This window comes from Xenopus tropicalis, chromosome 10 (genome assembly GCF_000004195.4).
Source record: "Xenopus tropicalis strain Nigerian chromosome 10, UCB_Xtro_10.0, whole genome shotgun sequence".
Lineage (NCBI taxonomy): Eukaryota > Metazoa > Chordata > Amphibia > Anura > Pipidae > Xenopus > Xenopus tropicalis.
The window spans coordinates 21,872,836-21,900,070 of NC_030686.2; the positions used below are offsets into that span (position 1 = coordinate 21,872,836).

The 27,235-nt window shown below is 42.5% G+C and overlaps 1 protein-coding gene across 1 annotated transcript in view; it reads right to left on the reverse strand.

The window, feature by feature from the left end:
* The window catches only part of wnk4 (WNK lysine deficient protein kinase 4), a 152,014-nt gene extending 141,566 nt beyond the window's left edge, over positions 1-10,448 (reverse strand). Inside the window, exon 1 of the mRNA XM_002932519.5 lies at positions 9,375-10,448. Coding sequence (XP_002932565.2) covers positions 9,375-10,001 — 627 coding nt within the window. The 5' untranslated portion in view covers positions 10,002-10,448. The remainder of the gene's footprint in view (positions 1-9,374) is intronic.
* Positions 10,449-27,235: the final 16,787 nt, after the last annotated feature.

The window sequence follows — 27,235 nt, forward strand, 5'->3', positions numbered from 1 at the left end:
TGTTAAAAACTGTGTGTCTGTGTAAGAGAAACACAGAAAATGCAGCGGTCTCAGTGTGTATATGCAGTAACAGGACCATTATAAACTTGCCTTGAATCTTTACTGTTAATCAGATAGTGAAAGAGGAAACCATAATTAATCATAAGGTGCAGGTAACTGCACCCAGGAATCTTAGTATTCAGTTTTGTGTAGCTACTGCAGAGATGCCACCCGAATGTGAAGTGGTCTGAGGGCATTTTTTTCACATATCCCTTTCTAGCTATGCCATACTCCCTACTCCTATGGCTTCGGACAATATCGGAGGACTTTAAGGGCTCTGGTACACGGGGAGATTAGTCGCCCGCGGCAAAACTCCCTGCTCGCGGGCGACTAATCTCCCCGAGTTGCCTTCCCTCTGCCATCCCACCGGCGAACATGTAAGTCGCCGGCGGGATGGCAGACGCGGCGGCGCGATTTCGCGCAAATCGCCGAAAAAGACTCGCGAGTCTTTTTCGGCGATTTCCCGAAATCGCGCCGCCGCATCTGCCATCCCGCCGGCGACTTACATGTTCGCCGGTGGGATGGCAGAGGGAAGGCAACTCGGGGAGATTAGTCGCCCGCGAGCAGGGAGTTTTGCCGCGGGCGACTAATCTCCCCGTGTACCAGAGCCCTTAGTGAAGGTTCTAAGCATTTCAATGAAGTGGATAAGTTAGGCTTCGGGGCAAATTACTGACAGCAGGAGATGTTACTTCTGTTGATAAACTTTTTCAATTAAAACAGTCATCACTTTATCCTCTCAGTTCAGATATTTGAGTGTTTTTATCAGTTTAAATTTGTTTTTGTCCTCTAAATGTTTATGTCCCTTAACAGAAATCTCCAGCAGATAAACCCTTGCCTTATCTTTTACTTTCAGATGTCAGACCAATACCATTGTGGGTAGATGAGAAATACTGTATACATTCCTTACAAAAAACACAAAAGGAACATGCAGAAGTACATTCAAATGATTAAGAACACTTCAAGGAAAACATATTACAAGCAGAACAAACCGGGGAGGTAACTGTGCGTATGCGTGCCAGATTGGCAGGGACAGAACATTTGTGTGCTGGAAGGATTTCTAGGCACTTTGCTAACAGCAGGATTTGGACTTTTATAATAAAAATAACCTCCCAGGAACTAGGCCGAGCAACTTAACAATAAGGTACAGGGATGAACAGTTTTTAGGAATTTTAGATAATAATAAAAAAAAAAACAACAACAAAACACAAATACAAGAGTATTGTAGAAATGATACCTATATTGGCTAACAATAAAAATACATTGCAAGCTTTCGGAGCTCTAAGGCCCCTTCATCAGGCAAAATACAAATGAGAACTGAAATGGCACAACATTTATACTGATAGATCAAAGAGAAGTGTTTACAAGCAATAAATTAGGAAGTTACAGATAGAGATAACTTGTGAAGATAGTGAAAGTAATTAAGGTTTATTAGGGTGGGTTGTAAATAGTCCAGGGGTCTGGATTCAGTCAGATCAGATAGTGTGACATGAAACCTGACCCCAAATTAAGGCCCTGTCTTAATGTGTTAAATAACTCCATATATTTGAATTCATAGATCTTCCTTTCTCGTTCAGATCCAAAGTTCCCTTTTAGAATTAACACCTTCATGTCCTGAAGCCTGTGGTCCTGATTGCAGAAGTGTTGTCCCACTGGTGTATCACACGCTTTGGTTTTGATCTTATGTCTGTAATGGTTCATCCTTGTGCGCAGTTTTTGCCCTGTTTCTCCAATGTACATTCCTCCTGTAGGGCACTTAGTACATATGATCAAGTACACAACATTGGAGGAAGCACATGAATAGCAGTCCCGAATAATTTGATAATAAAACCAGCTGATAAAGGGGGTGCCGTGGTAATAATGGACACTACCAATTATATAAAAGAAGCCAATAGACAATTGTCTAACACCACATATTATGAAAGGTTAGAAGAGGATCCAACTCATAAATATACAAAGAAACTTAAACAGGTCATCAGGAGCTTCTCCCCCCCACAGACACACTTAATGGATTTGATGCCAGTTAACCCCAGAATTGGTACTTTTTACATGTTACCAAAAGTACATAAGGAAGGCAACCCAGGACGACCCATCATCTCTGGTATTGGAACATTAACTGAGGGCATATCTGGCTGGGTAGAAAACATTCTGAAGCCAATTGTCAAGAGAACACCCAGTTTTATACAGGACACTACTGACCTTCTAAACAAACTGGCTACCATAGGTCCACTTCCAAAGGGCACCATCCTAGCTACCATGGATGTGGAGTCTCTTTATACCAACATCCCACATGAAGATGGTATTGCAGCCTGCCAGTATTTCCTTGAAAAATCTCATATGTCCACAATGCCAACTCTACAACTAATCAGATTTATACTAACACACAACTACTTCTCATTTGGAGATGCCATATACCTCCAACTGATGGGAAGTGCTATGGGAAGCAAAATGGCACCTCAGTATGCAAACTTGTTTATGGCCCATTTAGAAGAAAATTTCCTGGATTCCTGCAACACCAGACCGTTGACCTATTTACGGTATATAGATGACATACTTATAATATGGACAGCATCAGAAAAGGAACTATTGACATTCCACCAAAGATTCAACCAATTTCATCCCACGATTAACCTTGCCCTCAACCACTCCTCTTCACACATCAATTTCCTGGATACCACTATCTACATCAAGAATGGAATCATACAGACATCCCTATACCAAAAACCAACAGGCCGTCCAGCATATCTTAGGTGGGACAGTTTCCATCCACATCACATTAAAAAATCAATTGTTTTTAGCCAGGCTCTTAGATACAACCGGATTTGCTCAAATCCTGATGAAAGAAATAAACATCTCCATTCCTTACGGAAAACTTTTGTTAATCAGGGCTACCATCCACAGGTTATTGATGATCAGATCCACAGAGCAACTCAAATACCCAGAGACACACTCTTGGATTACAAACAAAAAATAGAAATCAACAGGGTACCAATTGTAGTCACCTACAACCCACAGCTGAACATTATAAGAAAAATAGCCAGGGACCTGCAGCCCATGCTCCATACAGATACCAGACTAAAGGAGATATTCCCTGAACTACCCCTTCTGTCCTATAGACAACCACCCAGTCTGAGGAAAATGATTGTTAGAAGTGCTCTTCCCCAAACAACTAAAGCAGAGACATTTCCCTGCAACAGCAAAAGATGTGAGACTTGCAAATACATCCTGTGCAAAGATCAAATTGCAATACCGAATACACAAAAAGTCTACACCATTCGGGACTGCTATTCATATGCTTCCTCCAATGTTGTGTACTTGATCATATGTACTAAGTGCCCTACAGGAGGAATGTACATTGGAGAAACAGGGCAAAAACTGCGCACAAGGATGAACCATCACATACATAAGATCAAAACCAAAGCGTGTGATACACCAGTGGGACAACACTTCTGCAATCAGGACCACAGGCTTCAGGACATGAAGGTGTTAATTCTAAAAGGGAACTTTGGATCTGAACGAGAAAGGAAGATCTATGAATTCAAATGTATGGAGTTATTTAACACATTAAGACAGGGCCTTAATTTGGGGTCAGGTTTCATGTCACACTATCTGATCTGACTGAATCCAGACCCCTGGACTATTTACAACCCACCCTAATAAACCTTAATTACTTTCACTATCTTCACAAGTTATCTCTATCTGTAACTTCCTAATTTATTGCTTGTAAACACTTCTCTTTGATCTATCAGTATAAATGTTGTGCCATTTCAGTTCTCATTTGTATTTTGCCTGATGAAGGGGCCTTAGAGCTCCGAAAGCTTGCAATGTATTTTTATTGTTAGCCAATATAGGTATCATTTCTACAATACTCTTGTATTTGTGTTTTGTTGTTGTTTTTTTTTTTATTATTATTTTTGACACTGGCTAACACGGTACTACAGTTTTTGTTTTGTGATTAGGAATTTTAGGAAATTATACCTGTTTAAAACAATAGAATGCAAACTCCTTGTAAATTATGGTACCCCACCACATATGTTGGACTCGAAACAATCTGTAAGCAGTGTTTACCCTTCTCCCCTTAGTGGCAAAACTTCTGGTGCTGGGGTAAAGCAGGTCTTTTCTGAGCCACCCATGCAGTTGTAGGGTCTGTTAATAGGTTTTTTCACCACTATCCCCTTTCATTTCTCCCTAACCTGGAAACCTTTGGCATTCCACATGTTGAAGAACTACAGTTCCCATGATCATTTGAACATCTAGAACAGTGATCTCCAACCAGTGGCTTGTGAGTAACTTGTTGCTTACCACCCCCTTTGATGTTGCTCCCAGTGGGCTCAAACTTAGAGCCCATTTTTACATTTCTGACTTGGAGGCAAGTTTTGAAAGCACAGAGACTCAGTTTAACTCCAAGCAGAGCCTCCTGCAGGCCAGCAGTTCACATGGGGCTACAAAATAGCCAATCGCAGCCCTTAATTTGTACCCTCAAGGAACTTTTTTCATGCTTGTGTGGTTCACCGACACTTTTTATATCTCAGTGTGGCTAACAAGTAAAAAAGGTTTAGGATCCCTGATCTAGAAGAACACTGAGAGTTGAAAATATGTTGTTAAAGAACATCTGAGGCCTTATTTATTCATCCCATGAGCACTTGCACCCACGGGATTGGTGCAGCCTCTAGTGTGCACCTTAATCTGTTCTTTCTAAGGAGACATACACATACCACCGCCCCCCTAGACTGCTCCTTATGGGAGAAGTTCAGGTCTTTGTGCTCCACTCTCTCTTTCTCTCACTGTCTCTCTCTATATATATATACCTGTATATACACACATTCATAAACAAGGATTATGAAGTACTAAATACAAATCTCTCTCTTTCTCTCTATCTATATATTTATATAGATATATATAGTGTTGTACTGTTGCCAGGCTTGGACTGGCAATCTATGGATTCTGGCAAATGCCTTACAAAGTCACTATTTATTGGCTGGTGGGGAGCCCATGTCTGCCTATTTCTCCCACAAATAATATTATATTGTTTATTAATTGTTTACTCATTTATTTACTGAAAATGCCACATTTGCCTATCAAGAAGTTATTTCCACCATTTGCTGATACCAGGAATCTGGATCTGCAGTTGTAATTTTTAGAGATGTCCCCAACATGCACTGCAGGTGCACTGAGGGCACTGCATTACTTGCCAAGCATAGGGCTACCATTCCTGCCATGGAATAGCTATACAGCATGCAAACACAAGGGACGTGCTGCAGTTGCTCTTCATAGCAATGCTTTACTGAATAAATCTGTTTCCATGGAAAGGAATCATTCCATTACTGGGATTTTATGGTCCTTTAAATACCAGTCCCCCTGCTTATTATTATTATTCTATGTCACTACCTCTTTTGTATCCATTTATACGTAGTAATTGCTTTTAGCTTCTGAGGAATGAAAAAGAAAATAATGAAACCCGTGCACCCCGTGCTATAAAGAATAATATAATACGTGCACGCAATGCATAATTCATTTACATACTATATAAATAACTAATTAGGCTTGCAAGGCAGAATCATAGATCTTTGTTTTCCTAGGGTTAACCAGCAACAAGAGGAACAAGTTATCAGCCACTGTTGAGATCTGTAGTACAGGTATAGGACCCGTTATCCAGAATGCTCGGGACCAAGGGTATTCCGGAAAAGGGGTCTTTCCGTAATTTGGATCTCCATACCTTAAGTCTGCTAAAAAATCAATAAAACATTATTTAACCCCAATAGAATTGTTTAGCATCCAATAAGGATTATTTATATCTTAGTTGAGATCAATTACAAGGTAAAGTTTTATTACTACAGAAAAAAAGGAAATCAGTTTTAAAATTCGGAATTATTTGATTAAAATGGAATCTATTGGAGACGGGCTTTCCGTAATTTGGAGCTTTCAGGATAACGGGTTTCCGGATAAGGGGTCCAATACCTGTACTTTGGTCTATTTCACTTTCTGTCTCTGATAGCCAGAGATCCACTGTCCCCCTGCACCCCTCAGTTCTCTGTAGAAGTTGCCAAAAAACACCCCAATTATGCATGGAAAACAATTCACCTATGATAATTCTATTAAATATATTCTTAATTATAGATATAAAAGTATTATAGATTACGTCACTAAGTCAAATATCTTGCTGTTATCTTACATGCAGAGATTATTATGTCGTTTTGGCTAAATTTATATTACACTGTAATCAGACAGGGATAATGGACAAACTTGTTCAGTGCTAGAAAAACTGTGCTTAAATCATTTAACTCCAGTTGAAGAAAAAAAGAACATGGAAAATTACACAAATCAGGTGGGATTCTCATTGGAGGATTATTTTGCATTTTAATGCAGCTGTCATCCCCTTGAGATCTGGGGAAAAGTTTAAATAAGTAAAGTTGCTGGATGAGAGCTCCCAGCATGCCTTACTCTTGATGATATGTTAAAACAGTAGTATACTGTTAAAATTTGAATATGATGTAGATAGTGATGTACTTAGATTTGCAATTGGTCTTTATTTTTTCATTGCTTTTGTATTATTTAGCTTTCTGCTCAGCAGATTTCAAGTTTGGAATTTCAGCAGCTATCTGGTTGCTAAGGTCCAATTTACTATAGAAACCAGGCAGTGGGTGGTTTGGGTGACTGGAATATGAACTGGAGAATAAATAAAAAGATTAATCAAAAGTAACAATAAACGTAAACTTGTAGCCTCAAAAAGCAATAGTTTTCTAGGGGATAGGGTCAGTGATTCACATTTGAAAGCTGGAAAGAGGCAGAATAGTAATGCAAATAATTCAAAACTTGAAGATAAATTGAAAAGTTGCTTAGAACAAGACATTATATAAAATACCAAAAGTTAAACTATGCTGGGATTTGTATGGTATGGTTTAGCAGTGCAGTGCAGTACAGTGCAGCAGTGTTTAGTTTCCCTTTAACTAGGTTAATATCCACAGAGAGGAATATTTTGTATATATGAATTGAAACCAAGAACAGTTACAAAAGTGAATTCACTAAAAAGCCTTCAATATCCTGAAGCCTTGAGTAATGAAATGCACACAACATTAATTACAGATGTAAGAGGATTCTCCAATAAGAATTCTGCCTCCCAGAGATACTGTGCAGCACTTGTCCTACTGTTTGTGTGTGTGTGCTGTGCAGTTGTGGCATGCGCTTAATCCCATCAGTTTTAACTAAAGGGTCAACAAGAAAAGCAGGGGCAATAGCAGATTAAAGATATGTCTCAGTGGTGGGCTTCCATAAGCAAAACTGTACTGAGAAAGTCTAAATCGTTTGCAGAGACCATTACCTACTTCTCCATTGGTTTTTGAGTGGTCGACTTCTTCAACTCGTTTATATATCACTGTAGAATTCAATTAGGAATGCACATGTAGAGCATGCTGGAACAGGCAATACCCTAAACTGCAAGTTTTCCAAATTTGCCAGTAAGTTTAGGACTGATAGGGAGGTAATGCACAGTATAGGAGTTTTGCATATCTATACCATATACAGAGAGGATGTGGGATGTTGCAAGGAGACCTAGGGCAGTTACCAACCAGATTTCCATATCAAAGTTAAGGTGACCATACACGGGCTGATTTCAGCTGCCGATATTGGTCCTTTAGACCAAACACTGACGGGCCTCCCTGACTGACATCTGGCCTGAAATTGGGCAGATCTCGTTTGAGCAGGTTTGATTTTTTTTGTCAGATCAGGGACTGAATCGACTCAATGCGGCCCCCAAACCAACGGCGCCTATGCCCGCCGTTTTAATTCGATCACTTGGCCGTAGGCCCAAATGATCGAATTAGCCCGATATCTCCCACCCATAGGTGGGATGCATAACGAGAGAAGATCCACTTGCCAAACGGGGTGTGGCCACCTTTAGGCAGCTAAAATATGCTGTGCAATACACCAAACCACCTAAAGGGTTAATGCTAGACACGTACACTCTGTGCCTGGATACCAAATTGCCTAATCTTAATTATTTATACCTTTATGGCAGTCATCACTATTCCTTCTGCAGAACTTTATATCTATATAACAATTAACATACGTATTCTATGATCTTCATTTAATTCCCATGAAACCCAAAATTTATCTTGCAATTTAAAACCGCTGGGTTTTGGAACCATTCTTACTAGACACTACTAGTGCTTTTCCCCCAGTGACTTGTGCCTAAAATGACTTTCATTAAAAGTACTTGTGTTAAAATGGGGTCTTCACATTTCTGTACAGTTGCGCTCTGCTTTCCACAATCAAATGCTGTTGTGCCTATTGACACAGAGGAACCCTGGAGCTTCCACCACATGCTGGCCTCTCATCAATAGGCACAGCACACTTGTGGTGTATGAATAGGACACAAACGTAAGTAACGTAAGTGCGTTGAAGTCCGGAAATGGCGCCAGGAAGACTTAGAAAATATTTGGAGCAACTTCACCCCATATTTGCGACAAAGTGCGCATGCAATTGCATCCAGTTTAGCGAAACGGATGCAACTGCGGTAGCACTTGCATCTGCAATAACGTTGGAATTTTGGGGAAAAACAGAACATTGTGGGGAAAAAACATGAAGGTTGCACTAGAAATTGCACTTTGCACACTGTGTATAGGTAAGTGAATGCACCCTCATGTTTATATTAGAATAAAGAGTGAAGTACTGTTCATCTATCAATATATCTAGCTATAATCACCTTTCGATTTAAATATCTATCTGGACATGCATCTTTCACCTTTCTTAATATCTGTATGCCTATTCCTATCTATTGTTATCCAGTTAAAAAGTTAAAGACCACGTAATTAGTAGCCAAGAACATACAATTTATTTACAACTAGGGATGCACTGAACCCAGTTTATTGTGTTCGGCTGTACCCCCAAATCCACTGGAAGTTATTCAGCCGAATACCGAATCCTAATTAGCATATGCTAATAAAGATTTGGATGGGTTAAATCTCACTTCCATGTTAACATGACAAAAAGTCACGTAATTTTTAGGATTATTTAGGATATTCCCTATTGGACATCAAAGTGTGATCATCTCTACAGGTTGCTAGAAGGAATATGCATCAAACAGGGTATTTGAAGCCTTTCTGAAAACCATGCCTATGTGTAAAGATGTATCAAGTTTTACAGCCTGTACTGTTTTTCCTCCACGGATTTATGAAACCTACTTGAGTCATGAGGCTTAACACATGCTTCTTCCAACGACACCTTTCTCTATTGATGGCACCAATAATATAATAACTATAAGCTGGAATAGTATGAACCCTCCATGACTTGTGCAGAATGTATATGGATGATACAGGTCTCAGGGTTACAGGTGAACTTACCTGCAGTTCACACCAAGCTACTTCTACTGTTGTCTCTGTATCTAAACCTTTGTAAACCGTTTTAAAAGAACCTCTTCCAATCTCAATGTTAAATTTCAAGTATCTCCCATCTGGTGAAGTGGCCACAGCCTTGGTCTCATTCTCCTCAATTTCCTCCAGCTCTCGCCTGTTTCCTGCCAATGCAGGTTTAGGAGCAGGTGTAGAAGGTCCTTTAGTGCTTGAAGCTTCATCTCCAGACTCTGAGCTGTCCACAGTAGTTTTGGACAATTCCACAGAGGGCAGCAAACAATCTGGCTCTGCATTGGTACTGGGGCAGCAGGTTGTGTTAGGGGACATTTCCAGAATTGGGACCACTATTTCTCCCAAGGGTGTGGGCTCTTCAGGGGACCAAGCAGAGAAAGATGTGCCAGGTGGGTCATAGCCCAAGAGTTCCAACTGAGCTGAACTTCTCCTGTTGAACTGATAAGAGTTTCTCCTGGGTTCCTTTCCTGACAACCTCCTTCTCCTCAGTTCAGCCAAGGTAGAAAGTTCTGCTGGATCTTCTGGCAGGAAGGCAATGCCACAGCCTGAAAGGTCTACCTCCGTCTGAGACATGGTCTGAGCTGCAGGCACACTAACAGCAAACATCTCCTACTAGTCCTTAAAATAATATAGATCCTAGTGAGGGTACTGATCATCTGCCATGCCTTGCAATGTACCCAAGTACCAGTGATGGAGAGAACAACCTACAACATGTCCTTGGCACTCCCTAATTGGCACCAACAGGTCAAAAGCTCTTGCTCACTTTAATAAAACGAGAAAGCATGCAATAAAATGCAATCACTTCCAAAAAATAAGGACACGGAGTTTAAAAAAAATCTATAGATTTCTTTCCCGAGACAGAGCACCAACAGAACGACTATGAGCAGTGGAAATATCAAGGTGTCAGCGCTCCCCTGTTTGAAAGACGGATCTGCTCCAGGGAAATGTTCCTGGAGCTCCTCTGCCCGATCCTGTTTATCAAGTCAGTGACAGCTCCAGCCGTTGAGACAGACTAAATGTGATCCTGCGTTCATGTGACTGCAGCATGCGTGTGTGTGTATACACCAGCCCACAAGTCGCGACACTCATTACCAGGCGTATTCCTCACCCACCGGCTCCTCCCCCTCCTCCTTCCACACCGCAACAGCAACAAGCTAATGTTCTGCCGTGACTCACATAGCCGTACATCGCAGCCTGAGGTACTGGGCTGCCTTTTGTCTCTCCATGGTGTAACTGTCAATTATAGGAACACTTCACATGCTCTTTTATATCCACACAACATCCATGTTCTGTCAATATATGAGGTAAAAGCTTTGGCAAGTTTGTGAAACAGACAGCGCTCTGTTCTTCATGCCCAACTGAAAATTAGGCAGGTGTTATGGGCAAGGGCTCATTGCAGGCTGCACCTTCTGCTGCTCCTTAAGTTGCATGGTGCCTGAATGGCACACAAGTATGTATGTATAACTTTGTTTATAAAGCGCCACAAGGGTAGCAGCGCTGTACAAGCTTACAATATGGAAAATTACACACAGGGAGGACAAGTGTTATAATAAATACAATAAATATGTCTAAATACACAGGGAGTAAGTGCCATGTGGTATGAGACAAAGTAGGAAGGAGGTCCCTGCCTCATAGAGCTTACAATCTAAGTGATAAGTCCACTTTTGCATAGACCCCGGCCTAACCCAGACCCCACTCTATTTAAGAGTCTAGCACAGTAACATAACTAAGGTCCCATGGGGCTAGGTGCAGGATTTCCCTCCAGGGACCTTATGGACTGGCTCTCTCCCACCCTCCAGACAAACACTTCTGTTGCTGGGATGGCTCCCCTGCATCCCCTGGACATATGCTGGATAGCTGCAGGTCTCTGTTTCAATTAGCACAGAGGCACATTGCCAGTCTTCAATGGCACAACGTAGTGTAGCAATCCTAAAAAAATGGACCAGGTGCTGTGCAGCATAAATGACTCCTCATATCTTTAGTTGTGATGCACCACTTCTACAATTTTTGGAAGAATCCTCCCGAAAAATAATTTTATATAAATAAATTGCATAATTTTTCTCAACTGAAGCGTGTTATAGTCATGTGACTTTCAGTAGGAACAAATCTAAACCCATAGGTTTTTGGTCATAACCGAATCTGCTGCATCCCTAGAGTTTAGTTATGTCTAGGAAGAGAAATATATAGGCAAAAAGAAAATATAACAATAAATAAATATATGTATACATATAGACACACATATAAGTTCCTTCCAACGGACACAAGGGCACCCACTCCGTTTAGAAGAAGGGAGGTTCCATTTAAATATTCGGAAAGGATTTTTTACTGTGAGAGCTGTGAAGTTGTGGAATTCCCTCCCCGAATCAGTTGTACTGGCTGATACATTATATAGCTTTAAGAAGGGGCTGGATGGATTCTTAGCAAGTGAGGGAATACAGGGTTATGGGAGATAGCTCTCAGTACAAGTGAGGGAATACAGGGTTATGGGAGATAGCTCTTAGTACAAGTTGATCCAGGGACTGGTCCAATTGCCATCTTGGAGTCAGGAAGGAATTTTTTCCCCTCTGCGGCAAATTAGAGAGGCTTCAGATGGGTTTTTTTGCCTTCCTCTGGATCAACTAGTAGTTAGGCAGGTTATATATAGGCATTATGGTTGAATGTGATGGACATATGTCTTTTTTCAACCCAACTTACTATGTTACTATGTTACTATGTATAGCTATTTCCGGTCCGTCTGGGTTATCTACAGGTCACCTACTGGCACAGGACTAACCCAAGTCTCTGCAGTTTTATCTGGAATGACTGGGGTATATGACAGGTATGATGAAGTCTGGTGCCTCCACCTAGTGGAATCATGGTGAAAAGCTAATAACATAAAGTTGGTTGAATATGATACATTCAACATTCCAAACAAAGTGAGCTCAGTGGCTACATTACCAATGCCACAGGCACCAGCAGCCACTCTAATTTAAGGGAGAGCATGCAATATAACTGCTGCAAAAGTACAAAGCTGTATTTTGAAAGTCACTTTGCATACTGTTCTGGACAATCCTCTTGCTGGACTCACACATCAGGATGCAGGCTCTTCTCTCCTCAGATCTGGTTCTTTCACCCCCAGCCAGTCCACAATCCACATTGCTTGAGTGGCAGGCCACCTTCATCCAGCCCAGTTTCGGGGCCAGAGGTTCTACTCTTACCACAGCTGTGGCAACTATATTAAAACAACACAGTGGTGTCTATGGTGTGTCTGGACAATCTGACAACTGGGATTGTGGGGTGGCCACCAAACTTGTAGACCAGTTCTGCAAAGTGTTATACATTTAATTTGACAGTCAAAGCAATGACAGTCATGAGCATCATTTTAAGCTCTTGCTCTGTAAAGTATAGGACTTTGTTGATATAAACTATAGTAGGGTTTCTGAACCAAACACACAACTTTTACCAGCACAGGGCAACAGTACATTATATTTTAATTACTTTAATGAATTTTAATTTTTTTGGTTTTACTTTTCCTTTAACATATCTGTTGCCTTCTTGCAATTGGGCCACATCTGCACTGGGGAATGGGTGGAAGATTCAATTAGCTGTCAAAATCTCCTGCAAGCCCATTTCCTAGTACTGCCAGTCAGATGTGAAAGCAGGGCTGCCTAGTGTGGTGGTTGGGCTATCAAATCAGGCCCAAGTCACAAAATGGATTACTTTTTCAATTATTATATAAGGAATATATTGGCATTGCCACCATAATAAAAATTGAATTGTCCTCGCAACCATGGGGTACAATATATGTGTGTGCAGTATACTTATCGGTACAATACTTGCATCTCTACCATCGCATATGTTTGTGCAACCTGTCTAGCCTTCCTCACACAACTACCGCTTCTGTGCTAAAGAGGCTTAAGCTGGCCATACACTCGATGATCTTTAATGTCCAACTAGCCCATGATCCAAGAGGATTGACATTTGGGCTGTTGAAACCAAAAACTGACCTGATATATATGCCCAGACAGGCAGTGGGTTAAGCCGGTCAAACTGCATCACCATGTATGGCCAGCTTTACTAACTGGGTGTCTGACTGAAAGCTAGCACTCATGCTAGCAGTCATACTAGCTCAAAGCGGTCCTCACCAACATCCTAACAAAAAAAACAGGTCTTATATTTCCCTTTGCACAAATACACCTTCCGTTTTCATCTCAAATCTGCATTCTTCTAACACACTTCATTGGTCCTTGACATTTCCTAATCACTGAGCGCTCAAACTGCAAGATTCCCCTTAGCTTCTGTAACTCCAAATGGAAAATCCCCCTGCACCAAAAATACAAAGACTGACTGATTCCATGGCCATCCACAAATAGGGGCAATGGGGGCACTTGACCCCCCCCCCAGGAATTTTGAATACCTCACAGCCCCCTGTCCCAGATCGGTGTTTAAATGTCCCATATTACCCTGCTTGTTCTCTGTTCTGCTTCCTGTATCTTGAAGATCCAAAAGATCCAAATCGGCCATGCATTCCACTGTGGAACACGCCATCTTGGATTTATCACATAAGCCAGGCAGGGGGAGGCAAAGAGAGAGAGAGACAATCAGCATGGGAGCAACAGAAAAGAAGAACTTTGGTGTTGGGATTCTGCTTGTGCAGAGTAGGTGAGGGAATTCTTTCACTCTATCCATTTCTTCATTTCTACTTCAGACTCTGCCAATAGCAATCAACTCTGTACCCTAACATTTAATCTGGAGCAAAGTGTCGCCTGTAGCAGAAGTCCCACATGTCCAAATGCCTTGTGTATGGTTCCAACGGGTAGCAATTTTGCACCCACTTATGGCTCCAGTATTTGCAGTCAGGGGATTAGTATATAAATCCTTGTTCATTGTATTGCTTGTGTTGCCTTACACAGTTGATACACTAGTATAAAATGCAGACATTATTGTTTTATAAGGTTCTTACTGCCCCACAGAAAGGGTTGAGAGTGAAACTAGAGATGTAGCGAACCTCGCAAAAAAAGTGCGAACGTTCGCGAACTTTGCGAACCCCATAGACTTCAATGGGAAGGCGAACTTTAAAACCTAGAAAAGCCATTTCTGCCCAGAAAACTGATTTTAAAGTTGTTTAAAGGGTGCCACGACCTGGACAGTGACATGCCGGAGGGGGATCAAGGGCAAAAATGTCTCTGAAAAATACGTTTTTGACACAGAGTTGCGTTTTGTGCTGTAAAGGGCACAAATCACACTACATTCCTAAACTGCTTTAAAACGTCCGGCGTCTACATGCCAATCAAGTCGTGTAAAGGTTAGGGCCGGTTCACACGCAAAGACAAAACGCCACGTTTACTGCAACGAAAAAAACGCAAAAAGCTTTAATGATACCGTCAAGTGAGCGAATAATAGTTTTTACTAGTTGCTTGTCACCTCCAGGATGTTCGTCCTGTCGGTGGGAATATTTCTGTAGTGGTGTGTTTAGCAATCACCGTGCTTGTGCGCACGTGCACGGTCAGGCAGAGGCAATTCAATGTCAGTGAAGTGAACCAAAAAACACTGATTCTGCAGTGCGGGCCCAGTTTTGGACTACTTTATTGATCACCTGCGGTGACCATAAAAGATACAATTTTGCCGCTGTTGCAGAACCCTGAAAAATCAGGCATGTGTACATTCCTGAAAAATTATGTTTTTTTTGTCGCAGCCACTGAAGCACAGAGGCCAGAAAAAATATGGCATATAAATGCTGAAAATAATCGTTTTTTTGTCGCAGGCACTGAAGCACAGAGGACAGAAAAAATATGTTAGATACATGGTATCACAACCATACCGCAGGCAGAACCTTTAAAATATACTAAGATAGCGTACCAAGCACTGATCAACCATGTTTTAACAGCGACTCGAATTTCGATAGCTGCACATTGGAAAACTCCAACGCCAGCCTGACTGTCCCTTTTCAGCCTGTCAGTTACAGCTTCTAATGCTAACAGACATCTACTGCACAAATATGGCCACCCCCTCATAGAGGGACATGGGGGATCAGATAGGGAATGTAAAAGCTTGGACAAATATATGTTAGATAAATGTTCAAAATATTTGTTTTTTTGTTGTCGCAGCCACTGAAGCACAGAGGCCAGAAAAACTCAGGATTTACCTGTTCAAAAAGGAGGACGCTAAAGGACAGCTGTGTGTGGAGTCATGCGGCGTGCAGAGAAGGTCAGCTGCATGGGGAGTCAGAACAAGTCTTCCGGCGTGCAGTAACCCTCTGAGATCCATGCCTCAAACCAGTAGGATTTGCACCCTAGTTTGTACGGTGGCGGAAGAGGACGCTAAAGGACAGCTGTGAGTGGTGTCAAGCGACTTGCAGAGAAGGACAGCTGCATGGGCAGTCAGAACAAGTCTTCCAGCGTGCAGTAACCCTCTGAGATCCATGCCTCAAACCAGTAGGATTTGCACCCTAGTTTGTACGGTGGCGGAAGAGGACGCTAAAGGACAGCTGTGAGTGGTGTCAAGCGACTTGCAGAGAAGGACAGCTGCATGGGCAGTCAGAACAAGTCTTCCGGCGTGCAGTAACCCTCCGAGATCCATGCCTCATTCATTTTAATAAAGGTCAGGTAATCCACACTTTTGTGACCTAGGCGAGTTCTCTTCTCAGTTACAATCCCTCCTGCTGCACTGAAGGTCCTTTCTGAGAGGACACTTGAGGCGGGGCAAGACAAGAGGTTTATGGCAAATTGTGACAGCTCTGGCCACAGATCAAGCCTGCGCACCCAGTAGTCCAGGGGTTCATCGCTCCTCAGAGTGTCGATATCTGCAGTTAATGCCAGGTAGTCCGCTACCTGCCGGTCGAGGCGTTCTCTGAGGGTGGATCCAGAAGGGTTCTGGCGCTGCCTTGGACTGAAAAAACTTTGCATGTCTGATGTTACAGAGTGGCCAAAGTGCATTGTCCTTGCAGGTGTGCTCGTGGGAGGATTACCGGCAGCCCTGCCCCTGGAATGTGGAGTGACATCACCCATAAAAGCATTGTACAACATGTTTTGCAGGCTGGTTTGGAAATGCAGCATCCTTTTGGACTTGTGGTACGTTGGTAACATTTCTGCCACTTTATGCTTGTAACGAGGGTCTAGTAGCGTTGCCACCCAGTACAGGTCCTTCTCCTTAAGCCTCTTGATACGGGGGTCCTTCAACAGGCATGACAGCATGAAAGACCCCATTCTCACAAGGTTGGATGCAGAGGTATCCATCTCCCCTTCCTCGTTATCAAGGACTACGTCCTCATCCACCACCGTCTCCTCCCCCCAGCCACGTACAAGACCAGGGCTCCCCAAAAGGTGACCACAAGCCCCCCGGGAAGCCTGCTCCTGTTGGTCTTCCGCCTCCACAAAGCCATCTTCCTCCTCTGACTCCACTTCTGACAGCTCTCCCTGCGTTGCAGCAGGTGCCTGGGAACGTTCTGGTGATTCCGCCCAGAAATCATGCTCTTCCTGCTCCTGGTCACGCTGGTCTACGGCCTCATCTGTCACTCGTCGCACGGCACGCTCCAGGAAGAACACAAAGGGTACTAGGTCGCTGATGGTGCCTTCAGTGCGACTAACCATATTTGTGACCTCGTCAAAAGGGCGCATGAGCCTGCAGGCATCACACATAAGCACCCAGTAATGGGGGAAAAAAATCCCCAGCTCTGCAGATCTAGTCCTACCACCCAGTTCATATAGATATTCGTTAATGGCTCTTTGTTGTTGCAGCAGACGTTCAAACATGAGGAGCGTTGAATGCCAGCGAGTCTGGCTGTCACAAATTAAACGCCTGACTGGCAAGTTGTGCCGCCGCTGAATGTCAGCAAGGCGTGCCATGGCTGTGTAGGAACGTCTGAAATGGCCAGACACCTTCCTGGACTGCCTGAGAATGTCCTGCAATCCTGGGTACTTTGAGACAAACCGTTGGACTATTAAATTTAGAACATGTGCCATGCAGGGCACATGTGTTAAATTGCCCAGTCTAAGTGCTGCCAACAGATTGCTTCCGTTGTCACACACCACTTTTCCAATTTTCAGTTGGTGTGGGGTCAGCCACCGATCGGCCTGTGAGTGCAGAGATGACAGGAGTGCAGATCCAGTATGGTTTTTGCTTTCCAGGCACGTCATGCCCAAGACAGCATGACAACGGCGTACCTGGCACGTCGAATAGCCTATGGGAAGCTGGGGGTGCACAGGTGTGGAGGAGGACACAGCAGCAGAGGAGGAAGAAGCCGAGGAAGAAGCCAAGTTAGAAGCCAAGTTAGAAGACGAGTTAGAAGATGACTTAGAAGACGAGTTAGAGAGCAAAGGAGGAGTAGAGGTGGTGGCAGACCCGCATGCAACCCGTGGCAGTGACACCAACTCCACTGTTGTTGAACCACGCATTCCCTGCTTCCCAGCCATAACCAGATTCACCCAGTGGGCAGTGTAGGTGACATACCTGCCCTGACCATGCTTGGAGGACCATGTGTCAGTAGTCATATGGACCTTTGCCCCAACACTAAATGACAGAGATTCGGTGACTTGGCTCTGCACATGCTGGTACAGGTGTGGTATTCCCTTCTGGGAAAAAAAATTGCGGCTGGGTACCTTCCACTGCGGTGTCCCAATTGCTACAAATTTGTGGAAGGCCTCAGAGTCCACCAGCTGGTATGGTAAAAGCTGGCGGGCTAAGAGCGCAGACAAGCCAGCTGTCAGACGCCGGGCAAGGGGGTGACTCGGAGGCATTGGCTTTTTACGCTCAAACATGGCCCTCAAAGAAACTTGGCTGGGGGCAGATGAGCAAGAACTTGTGGTCAAGGTGGAAGGCGGAGTGGAGGGTGGTTGAGACGGGTCAAGGACAGCAGAGGTAGAGCAGTAAGATGCTGGACCAGAAGGAGGGTGGCTTTGAGTTTGGCTGCTGCCTTTGAGGTGTTGCTCCCATAGTGCTTTGTGTTTGGCGTTCATGTGCCTTCGCATAGCAGTTGTACCTATGTGGGTGTTGGGCTTCCCAAGACTCAGTTTCTGACTGCACTCATTTAAGTAAACATGATTTATATGGACTAAAGGTTAAACTTGAGGGACATGTGTACTATGTACACTTACTATGCATATGGAGTCAGGAGCCCACTCAGGCCTCACCAGGTTTCCCAGAAACTCACTAATTACTTATCCAGAATGCTCGGGACCTGGGGTTTTCCAGATCTTTCCATAACTTAGATCTCTATACCTAAAGCCTTCAAAAAATAAGTTAAAAATTAAATAAACCCAATAGGATTATTCTACCTCCAATAAGGGTTATTTAAGTTGGAATCAAGTACATGGTACTGTTTTATTATTACAGAAAAAAATAAATCATTTTTAAAAATTAGAATTATTTGCTTATAATAAAGTCTATGGGAGATGGCCTTTCCATAATCCAAAACTTTATGAATAATGCACATAACAGATCCCATACCTCGTATGGAAGCAATAGTAACCAATTATTCTTTTAACAGAAATATGTTAAATAAATATTTATAAACATCCTCTTATACGTGGCTTCCTATTAAACAAAGAATATTTTACAAACTCCTTCACTTAGCCTTCAAAGCTCTCCATTCCTCTGCTCCTCACTACATCTCTTCCCTTGGGTCTCCGTACGTTCCTGGTCGACTCCTTCGTTCCTCGCAGAGCAATCGTTTGGTTGCGCCCCCCACTACTACTGCTGTTTCCCGCCTTAAGGGCTCTGGCACATGGGGAGATTAGTCGCCCACGACAAATCTCCCTGTTTGCGTGCGACTAATCTCCCCGAATTGCCATCCCACCGGCGACAATGTAAGTCGCCGGTGGGATGGCACACGCTGCGCAGGCGATTTCCGGCGATTTGCCAAAATCGCGCCGCCGCGTGTACCATCCCACCGGCGACTTACATTGTCGCCGGTGGGATGGCAACTGATGGCAACTCGGGGAGATTAGTTGCCCGCGAACAGGGAGATTTGTCGCGGGTGACTAATCTCCCCGTGTGCCAGAGCCCTAAACCTTTCTGCCTTGCTGCCCCTTACATTTGGAATGCCCTCCCTGATTTCCTCTGGAGAGAATCCTCCCTCAGTCTTTTTAAAACCAAACTAAAAGACTACCTTTTGGAGCACTCACCCAGCACCTGACCAGGGAACTAGCACTTATATTGTAATGTCACCCACTGTGACCTACAGCACTTATATTTGCCTATTTGTGTCTGTAAGTTACCCTCCCATATAGATTGTAAGCTCTATGGGGCAGGGACCTCCATCCTCTTGTGTCTTTGACTCTTATCTTATTACAGTTGTATATTTTATTTATTTGTGCTTATTGTAATACTTTGTAATTATCTATTTTAATACCCCCTGTTTATATTAATGAATTCTACTGTACAGCGCCGAGTACATAAGTAGCGCTTTATAAATAAAGATATACATACATACATAGCCTATAGAGAACATTGAGTGCAGGTTTTTACTTCCTTCTCAAAAGGCATGCTATGCAGTTGGAGACAGTAGTCAAAAGAGGGGTGACTAATTCAGTTATGAGCCTCTGGATCAGCTAGAAGTCACACAGGAATTATATGTGCCGAGGTCTAAGCTTAACGGACATGCCTGCTGCATGAGTGGAAGGAATGCCAGTGCATTCAGTTTGGTCATTAAATTATCCAATTCTCTCAGGGTTTTGTGTTATGTATATTCATGAGCTAATTCACCTTAAAAGGAACTCTTAGAGGCAGATTTATCAAAATGTGAGTTTAGAGCTCAATACATAAAAAGTCACTCATGTTCTATTCATTCCTATGGGATTTTAGAAGCATATTTATCAATGGGTGAAAGATTTCACCAATTGATAAATATGCTTCTTAAAATCCCATAGGAATGAGCTGAGTTTTTATGTATTAAGCTCTAAACTCACATTTTGATAAATCTGCCCCATAGTGTGGTGCAGACAATTGGAATTAATCTTCTTTTTATTTGGTTTTAAAATGTTTTGCAAATTCCTTAGCAAATCAGGCTGTAGTGTGGAAGTCTGAGTGGAGGATAATTAGATGAGGTTCTGAAAATAATTATAGGCTAATTAAAATATCAGCGAAAGGTATGCTTGCAGTCATTCTGTTTTTGGTAGCCAGGTTCAGTGACCCTGACAGCTGGAAAGCATTTTAAGTTGCAGGCTGTAAAAACAAAGCACTTTGACTAGCTGAATCGCTGCTTACAAATAGTTAATCTATAAAATAAAATAAAATAGATTATGTAAAGCTAGACCTCCCCTATAGGACAGAGGTCACCATCATAATAAAGGAATGATATTGGGAATGTAATGCAGAACTGCTATTAAGTTTCATTCATTAAGTCCCTTCGGAGGGGTCATTCACTGATGGCGGGACAGGGATCAAAGAGCAAAAACAGGTGCAAGCCACCATATTATTCTGAATTTGCACACTGCCCTCTTGTTAGCTCCTCTGGCCTCTGCTCAAGAGACCTGTATTCATGGGGGTAGGGCACACAGCAGTAGGGCCTCTGCTCGACGCCCTGTATTCATGAGGTGGGGGCTGGGAGGCTTAGACCTTTGTATTCATTAGGAGGGGGTGTGAACGGCACATAAGCATAGGCCTCTGTTTGTGAGCCCTGTATTCATGAAGAGGGGGTAGGGAAAGGAACTTAAGGAGACCCTTTTCCACCCCTGCTCATCATTTAGACTTGGCGGTAAGGACAGGCCTAACTTGCACTCATGGCCCATGGGCTGCCACTTCAGGGTCACCTCAACTCAGTGATGTGCTTCTCTGAGCCACCAGACAACCAACACCACACCCTTCCTCCACCGGCCCAGTCCAACACCTACCCCAGACTGGCTTTTCTCTTCTTTATAAAAAAGCACCGTCTCTGTTCCTGGGCATTCCCTGCACATTATTATTATTAAGCTAGACGCATGCAAAGATATTGATGAAGTTCTGTGCTGCACATGCCCATTCTGCAGAAAGTACACCTGGGTTGGTGCATTCCATTTCCATTGGAAGTATGTGGAACATACATCCATGATGTTACCCTCAGCAGCCCAATATGGCTCCAGAAAGCATATTCCTGACAGTATACACCATGCGCTGCTTTTTATTTATTTTTTATTGCTGGATAGTGTTAAAACACATGGCTTAGACATTTGTAATTATATTAAATAGTTTATTGACTTGTAACATAGTGTTGGACCATGCCTTTCCCCACCAGACATAGCAAAGAAACTGGAAAAACTGTTTGTGAGAAAGCAGGCAGGGTCACACAATCACACAACATGGGCACTACGGTATCCTTAGGGAATTTGTGCTTTCTTAAGTACATAATTAACAAAGAGTTAATGTTGCAGGTAGAATGCCTGCACCCAGGGTTGGACTGGCCTGGTGCAAGAAAACCTGATGGGTCCCACCGGCAGGCTGCATGGTGCATTGGTGGACCATTAGGGGGCTGTTATGCCTTACGCGATAGTCATCTGCACTGGTGCTGGTACTCATGGGGAGCAGTGGGCCCTTTGCTCTGGAAGCCAGGGTGAGGCTGGAGCAGTGAGCCCCTCCTTCTCCTTCTGCCTGCACCAAGTTAGTTTACTATCCAAAATGGGCAACTACAGTATAGTCATACTTTATAGTTATACTGACCCCAGCAAAAAACTATTGCTCTGTGAGGCTACATGTTTATTGCTATTATTACTTTGTGTTTATTCTATTCAGGCCCTCTACTGTTCATCTTCCAGTTTCTTATTCAAACCATTGCCAGGTAGCTAGGACCCTGCAGGGATTAACAGTTTGGAGAACTGTTAAATCTCATACAGGTACCACTCATAAAGAGATGACTACAGGAGGTGTCACTCATAAAGAGATGACTGTAGGGGGTGTTTACCACTGCTAGCGCAGTTGTGGTGGTGCCCACTTCCCCACAGTTACTTTAATCCCTTTAATTTAAGAGACCTGCACCAAAAGGAGCTCCATGCACTTTCTTATAGTTGCACTCGGCAGTCCTTCCTCCTGGTCCAAATCAAGTGCTGCTGCACCTATTGACACAGGGGAACCCTGATCTAGTGCACCTCCGTACTGCTGGGTAGCTCCAGGTTTCCCATAGTGGTCTGTGTCAATTGTGCTGAAGGAATATGGAAAACACGTGAATGTTTGCTTAAAATTATGTCAACTAGACATAGAAAAATTTTAATGCAAATTAATCCAATTCAAGTCGAAGTACAATTGCGCTAATTTTAAGACATTGCCCACTAATGACCTCAGCAACTCTGCAAAATTGTGCTTTGCCAACTTGCAGTTGTAAATGAGCCATTATATTTGATAAATTGGGCTTAGACACACCTTTCTGTGATTCCTACATTTTGTATATCCAGGCAAAGCATGTGACCTCAATTAATTATGGCATATTTATAACTAATTGTATAAGCATTTTCCTAAAGGAATTCCAATTTTGAATACATTTTTTAAATGTAATGTGATATATTATTTTCCCCTACAGCTGGCTTTGTTACATGTTTCCACTTGTTTGTTGATCTCAGTTGAATTTTTGCTTTAATGTTACCTTTGATGTACACTCCTTAATCTTCGCCCCAAGGTTGCTGGGTGCTGCTGGATCCTATTTTTGTTTCCTTTATAGAATATACATGCTTGCTTCATGGTTTCTTAGGGCTCTGGCACACGGGGAGATTAGTCACCCATGACAAATCTCCCTGGTCTCGGGCAACTAATCTCCCCAAAATGTCATCCCACCGGCGAAAATGTAAATTTCCGGTGAGATGGTATACGCGGCGGCGCGATTTCACTGAAATCACGCAAGTTTCCTCTCGATTTACATTTTCGCCAGTGGGATGGCAATCCGGGGAGTTTAGTCGCCCGCGAACAGGGAGTTTTGTCGCGGACGACTAACCTCTCCATGTGCCAGAGCCCTTAGACTATTATTATATATCAAGTGTAATCATATAGACATATAATTATCTATTTTCGTGACATAAAATCATTTACCCCCTGTCCACACAAACACAACTTTTGAAAAGTAACAATTTCAACTTTGCAATATAGTTTAATTAACAAATATGCAGCCTTTTCATGATTTTTAATGTAATAATATGGTTTGGAACAGTTACCTAAGCCTGGCCCCCTGTTCTCCTGCTGATCTGGCTGACTACGTTGAGACTCAAATAGTCTACTGTCCTCAGCCTGCCTTAACCTTTCTGCTGCCAACCGCATTTGGCATACGAGCGCACAGGAATATTCATTATCTGCCAAGCATGATGCCATATGTTGTTTGGCAGATTAAGGTTTCTCTCTGCAAAGGCGGCATGTGTGCCTCTGCAAAGAGTTTGGAGCGATGACAGCCCCCAGGCAACAAGCCAGGGGGGCTGTCATGCAGGTCCTGTGATGCGATCGTCGCAGGACCGACTTCCAAGCAGCAGATGCGATTGTGTGTCTGGGGGTCTCTGTATAGTTAGGGGGTCTCACGCTGTCAGGGGGCTCTGTATGCAAAAGCTAAGTTGGCAGGCGACAAATCCATATGAACTATTTTCATTTTGGGGTCCGTACATGCCACAGACTTTGGTATATCTATGCATATTGAGCATTAAACTGTTCAGTAGACCATAGGTGTACCTATATGGGGTGATTTGCCTTTGTATGCTACAAATTGTGTGAGATAAATGCAGCAAATTGTAACATTTTTAGGCAATTTTCTGAAATGTCATAGAAACCACTAACTTTAGGAGAGCTTTGGTCTAGAAACTTTGGTCTAGAAAGGACTCTTTACCCATGTTGGATTTGTCAGAATGTGAATATATGGTTTTCTGGGGGGTCTCTGTATAGTTAGGGTCTTACAACACATAATACATTATCAGGGGGCTCTGTATGCAAAAGCTGAGTTGGCAGACAAGAAATCCATATGCACTATTTTCATTTTGGGGTCAGTACACACCACAAACTTTGGTATATCTATGCATATTAGGCATCAAACTGTTCAGTAGACCTTCGGTGTTCCTATTGCAACATTTTTAGGCAATTTTCTGAAATGTCATAGAAAACACTAACTTTAAGAAAGCTTTGCAGATTGGTACTTTGGTGTAGAAAGGACTCTTTACCCATTTTGGATTTGTCAGAATGTGTACTTTCAAAAATATATGGTTCTCTGTTTTGTATAGTTAGGGGGTCTTACAGCACATAATGAGTTGGCAGCTGAGAAAATTCATATGCACTATTTTCATTTGGGGGCCTCAAACTGTTCAGTAGACCTCTGGCATTCATATTTAGTGTGATGTGTCATTTTATGTAAAAAATGTTGTAAGATAAATGTGGCGAATTGCAACATTTTTAGGCATTTTTCAGAAAAGTCATAAAAACCACTAATTTTAGGAAAGCTTTCCAGATGCTGCATAGTGGGAGTTTTGAGGTGATTTTTGGAAATGTCATAAAATTGTAAACTCAGGAAAGCTTTGCGGCTTGGTACTTTGGAGTACAAAGACATGGGTACCCATTTTGAATTCAGGGGAATGTGTACTTTCCAAAAATGTATGGCTTTTTAGGGGTGAGCGTACGTTTTACTATCTTTATCCCACATAAAATGGTGTAAATGTGTGGATTTTGCAGGAGCTGAAATGACAGAAATGATAGATTGCATGGGGTATGTTTACATTGGGGCCCTTACATGCCACATGCCACATGGGTGTTTTATCTTGGTACCTAATGATATGTGGGAGATAAGCTACTATAGATAGTATAGATAGTATAGATTTTTCAAAAAATTCACAAATTTGTATAAAAATCAATAACTTTAAGAAGGTATTGCAATTTTTTTGAGTTTTGAGTAGACAGCTAGTCTGGATTCCCCAGAACCTGTTCTTTCCAAAAATATGTAACCCCTATTTGGCTGTAAAAACAAGCAGCGCCAGCTAGAATAGGTTTAGAGTATGGGGTACATTGGACTCAATCCCGGGGTGTAGTGCAACTACAACTCACTGATGCTGTGTGCAGAATAAAATAGCAAATAATGGACACCAGAAGGTTCTTGCTGATGAACAAATGATGGTTTATTGGTTTATTGTCCCAGACAATTAGCTCCTAGGGTTAGATCATATTCACAAATGCAGGAAATAACAGTAGCACACTCTGAGGACAAGAGAGGACGCCCATCGGTTTATCCCACCTCTTTTTGAGCCTGGGCAGTGCACGGCACCTCTATGGAGGGCAGTCTGGATAGATACCTCAGTCCTCAGGATGAATACCTTAGCTGTATTAGGATCCCAACAGCCGACTATGGAACAGGGGTAAGGTACTAGCCTGTTTCCTATGTCTTAACAGTGGCTCTGAACTAAGGCAACAGTGCCTGTATGGAAGGATACTTCCAGCTAACCTCCTGGTTGGAGCAAGAAACTGCTCTTGCTTCCTTTCCTATCTGCCTCACTTTCATAGAAAGTGCTCTGCGGAGTGTAACTGTCTATCTGGTCCTCATTCATGGGGTCCCTGTCCCCCGACTTCTCTAGAGTGTAGATGGGTAGGAATGCATAGGCGGAGGGTGACTTTTTTGTTTGGGGAGGCTAAAGATGGGCCATACAGAGTGTGACCTATAGCTAATGTGAGACTTAGTGGATTTGCTGCTGGTGTAAAAAATGAACCTCCCAACTACCTCTTGTGGTTCCTACTGATTCCCAGGGATACTGCGCAAAAGTGCGGGTGGGAGGTTTTTTTTACCCTAAAATGCTTAGGATGTAAAAGTATTCATACGTGCACTTCTGTGAGGGGTTCTCCATCCATTTGTGTTTAGGATCAGTTAGCTTAAAGGGGTAGGTCACCTTTAAATTAACTTTTAATATAATGTAGACATTGATATTCTGAGACAATTTGCAATTGGTCCTCTTTTATTTTTAATGGTTTTTCAGTTATTTAGATTTTTGTTCAGCAGCTCTCCGTTTGGTAGTGGTGGTTTAAACAAGAGATTGGAATTTCTTAAGAACTATAAAAAACTATAACTATAAAACTATAACTATAAAAAAATTAATTAGGAAGACCAATTGCAAAGTTGCTAGGAATAGGCCATTCTATAACATACTAAACGTTAACTTAAAAGTGAACCTCCTCTTTATATGTGTTAAAGTTAGTTTTCTAGAGAGAGAGGCAGTGGGTACTGACACCCCAGGCACATTATATACAGTGAGACACAGTCTGTATTTACAAAACCAGCATATTACATGCCATGAGAAGCAGTGGGTACGGATGGCAGATATTCAAGCCCTGGCAATATAACACTGGCACCAACTGGAACTAGAAATGAACAAAACAATGACAAAAGTAAAAAAACAAAATAGTAATTGCAAAAAACAACAAATATATAAAAGTACAATGAGTTAACTTACCATTCATATGTTAGGCTAGGGGATAGGGATATAATAAATGTCAGATCAGGCAAAAAAAACCTATTTAATTTCAACTAGTGATTCAGCCTTTAGAACTTTATAGTACCTGTGTATAGTGCCTGTGTATAGTGCCTGCGTATAGTACCTGCGTATAGTACCTGCGTATAGCACCTGCATATAGCACCTGCGTATAGCACCTGTGTATAGTACCCACGTATATAGTACCTGTGTATAGCACCTGTGGGAGTAGGATGAAATCTGCAGCAAAAGTTGAGAGTTGGTTCTCAGGTAAAGGTCACAGTCTGTAGATTATTCCTTTCAGTCTTCATTTATGCACTGCCTTCAGTTTGCAAAATCTCCCAATCCCTGTGCACATCTGTGCTTTGATTGGTCAATTTTACTGTCTGTCAAGAAAGCTGTGCTCTGATTGGAGAATCCACAAGAAGACAGATCCAGTCGGAGCACAGCAGAATCGGCTTGCTGGAACAGATGATTTCCAGG